Below are 12,460 nucleotides of genomic sequence, written 5' to 3' on the forward strand. Positions count from 1 at the left end.
CCATCAGATCTCTAGGCCCCCCCTGAGTCCCGCAGAAGCTTCAGTCTGGGATTTACTTTGAAGCACAGCGCCCCAAGGAGGCCCGTCTCTCAGTGTCAGGGTTTTTTTACACTCTCCAGCTGGAACAGACTCATGTCGTGCATGAAGCTAAGAGTGAGAGCTCTGAGTCAGCTCTCTGCTCCCTAGAGAGGAATCGGTCCTGCCCGTTTGCATTGTAATGTGGCAGACAAATAGGAAACCATATTCCTTCTCTTTCCAGAGCACCTCCCACAAACTGGATACTGATCCTGGCTCTGAGGATACGAACATGGCTAATCAAAACAAGAACTCATTGTACTTTATTGAGTGTGTGCTTCATGTCAGGTCATGTACGCCCAAGGGGCATAGAACTTGACACCCGCTTGATTGCAGTTCACACCTGTGAGGGGTGTGTGGGGATTCAGACTGAGGCAGGGCTCTGCTCGCGGCCTGTTCAGTGCTGCAGCGTGTTCAGCCCATGAAGAACAGCTGGCCTTGGGTGAAATCCTGGGGTCCACAGAAACATCTAACAAGATGTGATTCTTGCTCTGTGAGAGAAGGGAGACAGAGCTGTGGGGTCAGCTTTCCTGAACATGAGGAATTTGGGAAGAGTTTAATCAGGGCACTGGGCTAGAGTCTAGAGCAGAGAGACCAGACCTGGGGGAGAAGATGACGCGCAAGAAGCTCTGAAGTCACCGTGGGCTAGGTCATTTGCCTCTGAGCAGAGCTGCTACAGAGCAATTGGCAAACTCTTTCCTTCATGTTTCTTGGTTATACTCATCTGCTTGCATGGTTTTCTTCTACTTAAATGTTGTGGAATGCTGTGCTTCAGTTGTGTCTGACTCTTTGTGACCCTATGGACAGTAGCCCGCTGGGCTCTTCTGTCTATGGGATTCTGTAGGCAAGAATACTGGAGTGGGTTACCAGTTCCTACTCCAGAGGATCTTTCCAACCCAGGGATCGAACCCACGTCACTTTCGTCTCCTGCATTGTCAGGTGGGTTCTTATCTCTAGTGCTACCTACTTAAATGTTCAGGTGAGTCCCAAATCTGTATCTGTGGGTTCAGCCTTTCTGAATTCAGTCTGTATTCATTCTTTGTGATTTCTTCAACAAGTATTTACTGAGGACGTACTGTGTACCTCACACTATCCTAGTGGTTGGAGACACAATAATCAAAACAGATGAACATCTCTGCCTTCAGGGAGCTGCATCCTGATGGGAGAGATGTTAAAGTAGAAATAAACTAAATACTGGGAGTATTAGATGATAGAAATATTACAAGAAATAAAGCGGGCAAAAGAGGGGAAAGTGTGAATGAGTGTCTGTGTGTGTGCCTGCGTGCGTGTATTTGTATGTGTATGAGGGAAAGAAATTAGGAGTCAGAGGCTTATAGTTTTAGAGAATGTTGCTCAGGCCACCTCACTGAAAAGGTGACATGTGAACAAAGATGGAAAGGAAGTGAAGGCGTGCGACCTGCGCATCTCTGGGGGAAGAGCATTCCAAGAGGTGGAAAAGGCATTTGCAAAGATGCTGAGGCAGGATCCTGCCTGCTGCGTCCAAGGGCCAGCATTCTGGGCAAGGTACAAGGCGGAAGGGCAGGAAGTGAGGCAGCAGGGCAGGTGTGTGGCAGCTCACGTGCCCCTTGGAGGCTGTTGTGCGGACTTAGTCCTGAGTGAGACACAGAGCTGTTACTCGAGTTTTAAACAAATACACGTTGTGAATTGCTTTGGTTTTTTTTTTCTTTGTTTTGTTTGTAAATTGTAGTCATATACACATTGCATATAATGTACCATCTTAATCATTTAGGTGTACAGTTGAGTAGTGGTAAGTACACTCGTGTTGTGTAACCAGTCTCCAGAGCTTTCTCCATCTTGGAAAATGAAAACTCCACCCCTATTAAACCACCCCCCATGCCCCAACCCCAGCCCCTGGCAACCAGCACCACTCCACTTTCTGTCTCAATGCATATGACTGCTCTAGGTACCTCGTGGAAGTGGAATCATGAAATATTTGTCTCTTGTGACCTGCATTTTTCACTTACTATAGTGTCCTTAGGATTCATCCATACTGTAATGTCTGTCAGAACTTCCTTTCTAAAGCTGAATAATAGTCCACCGTACGTGTACACCTGTGGGGTTTGTCCATCCATCCATACATTCACCCACTGATGGAGTTGCTTCACCTTTTGGCTACTGTGAGTGATGCCGCTGTGAATGTGGGTATACAGATCCCTGTGAGGTCCACGTTCATTTCTTTTGGATGGATACCCAATAGAATTACTGGGGCCCATGCTAGTAATTCTGTGCCTACTTTGTGGAAGAACCACCATACCGTTGTCTTCAGCAACTGTACCAGGATCCCAGCTTCTCCACACCCTGTCCCACACTTACTGTTCCTGTTTTTGTTTGTTTTGTCTTTAGTAGTGGTCATGCTGTAGGTTTGGGGCTCTAACTCATTGAGTTTCCCTAACAATCTGTGATGTTGAGTATCTTTTCATGTGTTTATTTATCGTCTTTGGAGAAATGTCTCTTCAAGGCCTTTGCCCATTTTTTATTCAACTTGTTGGGGTTTCTTGTGTGGTGGTTGCTGAGTTGTAGTTCCTGTGTGTTCTGGTTATTTTCTCCTTATCAGATACATGTGCAAATGTTTCTTCCCATTCTGAGAGATGCCCTGACAGGATTTCTCTGAATGTTGAGTTGAGAGTAGGCCAGAAGGGGGTAAAGATGGAAGGGGTAGCCCATTAGCTCGTTGTTGTTGTTCTGTACTCGCTAAGTTGTGTCTGACTCTTTGTGGCCCCAGGGACTATAGCCCATTAGGCTTCTATCCATGGGATTTGCCAAACAAAAATACTGGACTGGGTTGCCATTTCCTTTTCCAAGGGATCTTACTAACCCAAGGATCGAACTTACGGCTCCTGCCGCATCTCCTATGTTGTAGGCAGATTCTTTACCACTGAGCCACCAGGAAAGCCAAGTTACCTGGTTTTCTTAACATTTCTGAACTAGAAAATTTAGCATCACCATTCTGTGGTGCCCTGATCCTGTGGACCCTGTCTCTGTTGCCACCACCTCTCACCTGGGCCCCTGGGACATAGACGCCCTACTCCTCAGAGGCTCTTGAGGCCTCGCCTGATGTCCCTCTGCTTCTGCCCTGCCCGTCTCTTGCCTGCATCCTCACCCACCCCCCACCCTGGAGCTGGCCCCCGCAGCCTCTTCCAGGCAGAATCCACCCCAGCTCCTCTCTGCCTCCTGGCAGATCTCACCCATCCTCACTCCCACGCTCCGTTGTTCCCCATCTCCATGGCTGCCTCTTCTGCTCAACAGGGAACTCTTTCCAGCGTGTGAAAGAGACCCATCTTCATCACAGCATCCTTCCTCCAGCCTGGGCCTGGCACAGAGTGGGGCCCAGAACATGTTTGATTCGGTGAATAAATACATAGATGAGAAAGAAGAAAGAAGGTGTAAGATGAAAGAAACAGGGAAGCCTGCGCGGGGGAGCGCTGGGGGTGGCCTGCAGCTGTCCCGTGGCCGCTCGGACTGTGTACGGTCGGTCCCTCTTTGTGCGACTTGGGGCCAGCGGCGCCCCTCCCCTTCTTTCCTTAGACCTTCTTTTTCCTGGCTCCCTGGTACTGCATTCAGAGTTCCTGGATGAGGCTCAACTCTGTTCCCTTTATTTCTCCTTCTTTTTTCCCATACTTTACATAATAAAGGTTTCCTTTTCTATTCTTTTTTTTTCTTCCTTTTTATTTGGGAGTCAGAAAACTGAAGAGACTATCTTTATTAACAACTTAATAAAGAACTCAAAGGAAGTAGTTTGGCGGGGGGAGCATGGAGGGAAAAAAGTGGCCTTTCACTCCAGGGAGATTCTGCTGTGCGTAAAGGGAGCTGTACCCTCGTAAATGGGTTTTCGGGTTCAAGGCCTGGGAAAGATGGGAAGAAAACAAAGGCATCAGCGAGAAGGCCCAGAGCTTCTGGGAAAGAGGGCCTTGTTTATGCCTGTTGGAACTGATTTGGTCAAGTGTTTGTTTAAAAGAGATGCCACTTGGTGAGCGATGCCTGGCTCCCTTGTGTCGTGTTCGAGACTGCTTGGATTGGCTGGAGCCCCCGACACTGTTTACTCAGAAGCTGGCCCCAGTGAGCGCGTGGAACCAGAAGCACAGCGCCCAACTCCACGGGGTCTGAAATATCTGGATACCAGGATCTGGGCTGTGGCGGCTTGAATCCGCCAGGCAGAGCCAGACCCACAAGGGGGCTGGCCTGCTCCTTCCAGCCTTGGTTGGCATTTGTCAGATTTCTGCTGATTAATAAATACTGGTTGGTGGGTGAGACAGTGGTATTTTTTAGAAAGAGGATTCAAGGACAAATAAGTCTCGGAGGAAGGTGAACACTGAACACATATGTGAACATCTGCCAAACACAGCAGTGTGGTTCAGGTGGGACCATTCATATCCCTAAAGTAAGGGGGTGTGGCCCCATCTTCCAGATGAGGAAACTTGAGGAACTTTCAAGAGGGTAGGGTCAGAGATGCAGGGGATTTGATTCCAGTTAGACCCAGTGCTGAATTCCTGTTTCCCTTATTAGGCTGGCAGGATTGTGCACTTTTTTTTTTTTAATCCCTTGTGCCTGTCGACACGCCTGGTACATGGTAGGTGTCAGTAAAATGTGAAGTGTGTAATGATGCGCTCAGTTGGATTAAATTGGATGCTGGGCTCTGGTGCCTGCATTCTTGTGAGTGATGGGGTTGGCCTGGATTCTGAAGATTCTAGACACGAGCAGCCTCAAAAGCTGGCTGGTTGCATGGGGTACATCCTTTGTGGGAAAGTGTACCAGTGAGTTCTGAGTTCTGGTCATGCCAGGCTGCTCTCCACATGGCCAAAATATCACTTCCACGTTCCTGTCCTTGGGGAGAGCAGTGTGGCTTAGAACTTGGGCAGGCAAACTTGTCACAGGCAAAGAATTTAATGTTCTGTCTAGCTTCCGGCCTACAGGTAATAACCTGATGGAAAGAAGGATGGGAGATCTCATTTGCGAGTGTCATAGCATTTGTAATTCTCTGAAACTGCAGGGGAAAAAATGTCTAGAAGTGTTGAGGAAAATAGTTTCTTTGCAAAATGACATGTTGGACTCACCTGCCCTGTGTGTTTTAGGCAACACAACAGGATTCGCAGCGTGGAGGGGAGTCAGCTGAAGGCTTACCTTTCCTTGCAAGTGTTGGATCTCAGCGCCAACAACATCACAGAGATCCGGAGCACCTGCTTCCCACATGGACTGCCCCTCAAGGAGCTGTAAGTGCGTCGGGTCTGCCCGCACTGCCCAGGTCTGGACGCTGGTGGATGCCGGGCTGAGTCCGTGGGCCAGGCACATGCCTGTCATCTGTGCCCTCAGCAGGGCAGGGGCCCCAGGTCCACATTTTCAGCATGTCCAAGTCAGCGGTGCTGTTCTGACTACACGTGGGCGAGGGAGCTGACCTGGGGACAGACCATCTCAGAGCACCATCTCGTGCTAAAACGCGTGGCTTTGTGGACCACAAAGCCGGGTTTCTTCCTCCTTCCAGGGGCTGCCCCCTAGGCGAGCTTAGAGAAGAGGTGGGGAGTAGTTAGGTGAGTGACAGCGGAGGGCAGCCCCTCTGCAGAGACTCCACCAGCCAGTGCCTACCCGTCCTCTGAGTGCTCTCGACCTGCTTCGTTGGACTGTTGGTCTGTTTCTGTTCTGCCCTGTCTCACGCCCGCTGATGGCAGACAGAAGAAAAACAGTCAAAACCTAGTTAACCCGCTGCTTGTTGGTAGGAGACTGTTATTTTAGGGAAGAAACTGAAAACTCAGGCTAAAGAGGCGTCTTCAGATGACATGCGAGCTCTCATCTCTTGGGTTACCACTGAGTACTCTAAGGGTTGTTTGTGAGGTTGGTTTATGGGTCATTGTGACCCATCAGTTCAGAGACCAAGGCCGGGTGCACAGATTTTTGAGATGTCCAAGGAGCAGAACAGTCTTTTTCTTAGGATGCATCAAGGTGCCCGAGGTGGAAGCGGGAGGCTTTGGCCGATCCTTCAGCTGATGGAGTGGTGCTCAGCCCCCAGTGGGGCTTCCAAAGGAGGTCCACTGGCCACCCACCACCACCCTGCTTGGGACAAAAACACCTCCCCTGCTGAACTGCCTCGCAGTGACCTTCTCTCTCTCTGCACGAAAGCAGGGGGACTCTCTGTTTTGGCAGAAGCTGGCCGGTATATCTTCATCACACAGAATGTTCTTCTTTAATCTGGAGTGTTAAGAACAAACAGTCCAGCTCTGTTTGCAAAGAATCCTCACATGCCCTGTGCTGGGCCTCTGCCGGATGGAGATGAAGAATGCCTCCTTCCCTTCCCAACTCTGATGTAGAAAATTCTGTCTGGTCTTTTCTCTTTTGTTTAAGGCACAACAAGCAGCATTGGTCCAGGGAAGGTGGAAGGAAAAGTGTTGTGGCCCCACTTCCTTTCCCTCTCCCCCGCTGAGAACCATTCATGTGCAGTTGTCCTTCACTAGAATGTTTCTCTGACGCATTTGAAATGGTTAAAATGAAATGTTTTATGTACATTTAGAAGTCAAACAATGGGATCCACTTCAGAATTAAAGGCCATTTCCCCAAATTGTGAAACCCTCTCTGACCTTGCCTCACAGTGGACTTTCTGCTTTCTAAGGCTCTTCTCACCAACCTTGAACCCTGAGCCTTGGGTCGTGGCTGGCAAGGAGGGACTCCTGCAGCAGCCCAGCTGGAGTGGAGGCCGTTGACTTCCCTCCTGGAGTAGTCACCCTGGCTGAAAGCGGGGTGAGCACTGGGCTCGAACAAGCCAGGCCTCTGTCACGTCTGAAGACGGTCCTAACACCTGAGGCTGGGAGTGGAGATGGGCTGTGCGGCATCAGGATGACAAATGTCTCATTGGAAACCCAGCCTGCTGGGTGTGTTGTAGCTTGTTTTCCCAACTCAGCCAGGTCTGGTGTCTGTAACAAGACAAGGAAGGCCTCCTACTGACCCCTGCATTTTCTCTCCTGAATCCTTCCAGCAACCTGGCAAGCAACCGGATCAGCACCCTGGAATCAGGAGCATTTGATGGTCTGTCACGGTCACTGCTAACGCTTCGGTTGAGCAAAAACAGGATCACCCAGCTTCCTGTGAAAGCATTCAAGTTACCCCGGCTGACACAACTGTGAGTCCAGAGACCTGTGCCGTAATTAAGCTTAGCCAAACTTTATGGAGACCAGAGTTCCTCCAGGAGCGTTCCAAATGCACCCACTTCCCTTGCTCCCCTTTCGGTCGGGCTCTGCATAAACTACCACTGATGGCCCTGCGGCAGCACCTAATAAAAGCAAATTAGACACTGGGTCTGGAGCCTGCAAACTGCCCCAGGTTGCTGAGAAAAGATCCTCTGAGGATATACAGGCCGGTCCTCTTCAGCACTTTCCAGAACACAGTGAGGAATCCTGCTGCTTAGCTGACCCTGGCTAATACATAGCCTGTGTGGACTGGAGTCCTTATTTATTGCGAGGTTTCTGTGGTTTTTTTCTCTTTTTAAGGAACCCATGTAATCTGTACAGTGGCCATTATGGGGTCCAGTGCTGCTTGAGCAGTTAAGAGAGGAACTTAGTGTAGCCAGAGGTAGGAAGCAAGAGATAGGGTCACTGTTTTCATCTCCTCGGTCTCATAAGGTAGTTGATTGGCTTTTTTTTTTTTTTTTTTGTAAAGAAAGGATGTGTTTGTTTAGTTTTTTGACTACCACAAATGACCGCAGTCCTAGAATGGCCCAGGGTTTGGAGTCAAGAAAACCTCTATTTACCGAAACCTGACGGACTGCCTGTTCCCCGGTTTTTTGCCTTCCCAGCGTCCTTTTTTTGGTAGGAGAAAAATGTATTTTGGGAGAACACACTGATGCTGGAGCTTTGGTTCAAGCAGAATGGGCTGCTCAGGGGCAGGTGTGGTGGCAAGACGGCGTGCTCCCCTCCTCTCACTGCTGTGCTCCCCGTGCACACCAGGCGGGGGGTCCCAGAGAGACTCGCTGATGCTTAGGACCTGGTATGCGCCATGAGACACTGCAGAAGAATTTGGGGAAAACCAAGGGCTCACTGGGCAGGCTGTGTTCTCCCTTCCCAAGTGTTACCAATGTAGCCAGCTCACCCAGTTTCCTGAAATCTTTTGGTTCACTGAGGTCTCATCACACAGGGGCTGGAGGCCCGTGAGTGTGCTTCATGGTGGTTCCAGGCACCTCCTCCCGAATGCAGTTGGTGGGAAGTTGCCACCAGTATCTAGTGGTTCGAGTTCCTGGGCTGACGCATCTGATGGTGGTTTCTGCTGCTGAGCTAAGAGATGTCTCACCTAAGACGTTCATATCCTGAGTCACACCGTGTCCTCACTGCAGAGTCACGGTTATGGGGGAGGAAACAGGCGCGCTTGCCCATTCTGGGGTGCAAGGGGACCAGCTTCTAGGAGCCATGGGCTCCCTTTCACATGTTAACAGTGGCCAGTTGGTGTCTTGGGCACATGGGCTTCCGTGGTATGTCTGTGATGCCCGGGACCGCCTCCTGGGATTGTCCCTGGGGACCACCTGGTGATGGCTATGGGGGGGGGGCGGGGCATGGGTGGTGGATGCTCTGAACTGCTGGCCTCATCTCTTTAGGGACCTCAATCGGAATCGGATTCGGCTGATCGAGGGCCTGACATTCCAGGGGCTCGACAGCTTGGAGGTGCTGAGGCTCCAGCGAAACAACATCAGCAAGCTGACGGACGGCGCCTTCTGGGGGCTGGCCAGGATGCACGCGCTGTGAGTCAGGGCCGGGCGCCGGGGCTCCTGCAGGGCCCTGAGCAATCCCCTGGGGCCTCGGCTGGACCCAGCCCCTGTCCTTGGGGACCTCAGCGGTGGCCCTCCTCAGTGTCTTTGGGATCTTTTGCTACCTCTTGGGGTGTTTTCCTTGCAGGCTAGGATAATCTCTTGGGAGAGTTTCAGAGGATTTGGTAAAGTGAGCTGTTTGGTGAGGATGGAAGGCAGGGGCCGCTTTGCTAGGGCTGTTCCCCTCTCCCATTTCCACTCCCTCTGTTACTGAATGCACGCTCAGGTGCCCAACTCACAATGCAGCCAAACAGTACTGCAGCGTCAGACTTTGGAGCAGAGAAAGGTTTATTGCAGGGCCGTGCGAGGAGATGGGTGGCTCATGCCCCAAGAAAAGCCAGAGTCCCAAAGTGTTTCAAGAAAATATTTTTAAAGGCCAAGTGAGAGAGGAGCATGGTGCCTTGTTACAGCCAACAGCCTTGGTGTAGGAATCCCTTGATCTTGCAGCCATCCATGGTAAGTCAGGTCCTGACGTTCAGTAAACCTCCGACCAGACAAAAGTTATTCTTAGCTCTGCAACTTCTTGTCTCTAGATGAGTGGAAAAGCGTCATATGGCCTAGTATTCTTCATACTCTAGGCAGCATTCTTAACCGGAAGCAAAAGAGATAGAATACAAAGGTTAAAGTACAGGGAACATCTATTATGGAGTCAGATTGTTCTTCCTGATTATACCCCTGCCCCCCACTCCTTGGCGGACAGTGGGCTCCCTTCCCACATCCTCTCCCCTCTCCCACACGCCACAGGAAGTTCCCTCTCCCTCTACTTTGGTTTTGACAGTCTTTCTTGATGTGCAGGTGGGCCAAAGAATGTATAGTTCATCCTGAGAGATTTATTTCTGTTTTGTGAGCTAATCAAGCCCCTCACTGCAGATGTTCCATGTCTGTCAAGGGAGCACTTGCTCCAGCCAGATGTGGACAGTCTTGGGGCTTGCCTGCCTAACAGAGGAACAGAAGAGTGTCCGGAGAGGGTCAGACAAGGCAGTTACCAAGCTTCAACTTTTAAATATTTATATTTGTTTATTTTTAATCAAAAGAAACGTATACTCAATAGTTGAGCTAAATCAGATAGTAAAGAAAAGCAGTTGTTGCCCAACCCTAGCCCCCAGTCTCTCCCCCCACTCCCAGTTCCACTCACAAGAGGCAGGCAGTCACTTCTCATCATGTTCTATCTTTGTGTTCTATTTGTAGTTCTGCTGGTTGTTCCTTCCAAGTTCATATACTAATACCACTTACATTTTGGTGTGTCATCATGAGATTTCTTGCTTTATGGTCAGTGATTTAACTTGCTCAAGACACGCCGAAGCCCTTTGGTCTACAAGTTACACCACTCCATCTGTGTCCTTGCTCAATTATCTTTGCAACTGAAACAAAACCCAGAAACTCCAGGTCCAGTTCCATCAACTCCCTGTGCCTTCCTCATTATCAGGAGCATCTCAATGTGCATACCTTTCATACACACACACACACACACACACACACACACGCACACATACTTTGTAAAAGACAGCTTAGCCTTGCGAAGCTTTGCTTCTCACTGTCTTCATTGTTCACCTTTGCATAACTCTGTCTCTTTTTATATATTCAAGAACACTTGTCCTTGACATCCTTGAAACTGTCATTTTGGACTTTGGAAGCCAGGTGGTCATGCACTGGGTGGGCTGGGAGTCAGAGTGCATTCTCAGAAAAACAGAGTTCTTAGCACATACCATTTGGTTTTTCTGTTGAACAAATTCATGCAAGTTGCGGGGTGAAGGAAGAGTTACCTTAGAGGTTAGTTATAAATTAAGGGCTCACGTTTTGAGCAGACGCAGAAAACAGACGATGTGAAAAGCAAAGCCCAGCTGCCCGAAGCCCTTGTGATCGTGCATGCGGAGCAGCATCTGAAGTAGTAGCTTCTGGTCACAAGGCCAGTCCTGTGAGGTGGCGCATCGTCTGTGGCCGCGCTGTCAAGAAGTCTGATGGTGACTTACATCCCTACTTACTGAACTTAAGCAGGAGCTCAGTTCTCAGCACAAAGCTGAAATTCTGACCTGCGTTTTCTGCCTCCTCAGCACAGCCCTATGGAGTCAATACTTCTTGGGCATCTCCACTTCATGGTTGTTCAGGCTCCTTCAACCAGCCAGGTGACAGGATTGAGAATTAAGTCGCAGTATTTTGACTCCAGATGTCAAGCCATGTCTTGGCACAGTGGCCCCAGGCCCATGCTTGGTTCACCTAGCTCTGAGTTCTGGCCCCTCACTACTGGCTGAACTGAGGAACAAGGCTTAGGTTACCCTGCTTGTCTCAGCCTCATACAGAGTTTGCTCATCTGTAAGACAGGGATAGTGATGAGAGCTGCCCCCTTGTCTTCCTCTCTCTGCCTTGAACGGGCCCTGCTCTCCGCTCCGAGCTCCTTGCCCGTGTGCTGCTGGCTCGCTTGTATGCCACTCAGAAGGTTGCTTCTAGGAGCTTCCCTGTGGCCTGTGAGCCCTCGCAGCTGGCCTGGATCCTCACCACCGTCTGTGTGGCTTTGCCTCCCTGCCACCCCCAGGTGTGTGCACACACGTCAGTGCACACCCATCACGAGTCCCTCCAGCAGTGTCGTCAGATCCTCAGTGCCGCCTGGTGTGATGGCAGGGAGCGGCTCCTTCACCGTCCGGTGGGCGGGTGGGTGCGGGACCCCGGGGATCTGCGCTCACACTCACCGCACGTGGGGCTGTCGTGGCAGGCACCTGGAGTACAACAGCCTGGTGGAGGTGAACAGCGGCTCGCTGTACGGCCTCACGGCCCTGCACCAGCTGCACCTCGGCAACAACTCCATCTCCCGGATCCACCGAGACGGCTGGAGCTTCTGCCAGAAGCTGCACGAGCTGTGAGTGTCCCACCAGCTCTGCGGGTGACAGTGGACGCACCCGGGGGTGCCTCCTCCAGAGCCTCAGGAGCCCTGGGCCCCGTGACCCACCGCACAGGGGCTTGGGAGGAGTGTTGAGGGCCTGTTGCAGGGAGGGACTCCAAGGACCTGAGAGCCTGACTCTCACCTATTCTAGACTCTGCTCCCCATTTCAGATTAGCAGGGACCACTGTCTAAGAACAGCTCTTTTGAGAGCCTCTGCCCACAAACGGCTGCAGCCCGTAACATGTGCTTCTGTATAGAGAGAGCGGCTACAGGCAGACCCCAGTGGTACTGTGCAGTTAGTCCCAGACCACCTTGTAAAGCACATCCCACGCTTTTGGCTCCCCAGTACATAGAAAAGTGTCTTTCTGCTACACTGTAGTCTGGGGAGTGTGCAGTAGCATTATGTCTGAAAAAATGATGTACAGATCTTAATTTAAAAATACTTTATTACTGAAAAATGCTGTTTATCACCCAGCCACACAGGGTGCCAAAATCTTCAATTTGTTTAAAAAAAAAAAAAGTGTAGTATCCTCAAAGCGCAGTAAAGCAAGTTATGTCTATATTGGGGCTCACAGAAAAGACAGTGAACCCGAGCAATGGTGACACATGGACAGTAAGGAATTTCTATGTGTTTACCCTGTTTAAACTTAGTACTGAGTCTTTTGCAGGTTGTGTTTTTATCTATTTGTCCACGTTCTCCCCTCTCCCCCCTC

At 50.4% G+C, this 12,460-nt stretch overlaps 1 protein-coding gene across 4 annotated transcripts in view; it reads left to right on the top strand.

Moving 5' to 3' along the window:
- LRIG1 (leucine rich repeats and immunoglobulin like domains 1) overlaps positions 1-12,460 on the top strand; it is a 112,720-nt gene that overhangs the window by 74,214 nt on the left and 26,046 nt on the right. For all 4 annotated transcript variants that reach the window (XM_061128120.1, XM_061128119.1, XM_061128122.1 and 1 more), the window contains exons 4-7: positions 5,166-5,303; positions 7,055-7,198; positions 8,663-8,806; positions 11,580-11,723. In XM_061128120.1, the coding sequence (XP_060984103.1) occupies positions 5,166-5,303; positions 7,055-7,198; positions 8,663-8,806; positions 11,580-11,723 (570 nt within the window). The remainder of the gene's footprint in view (positions 1-5,165; positions 5,304-7,054; positions 7,199-8,662; positions 8,807-11,579; positions 11,724-12,460) is intronic.

This window comes from Dama dama, chromosome 24 (genome assembly GCF_033118175.1).
Source record: "Dama dama isolate Ldn47 chromosome 24, ASM3311817v1, whole genome shotgun sequence".
Lineage (NCBI taxonomy): Eukaryota > Metazoa > Chordata > Mammalia > Artiodactyla > Cervidae > Dama > Dama dama.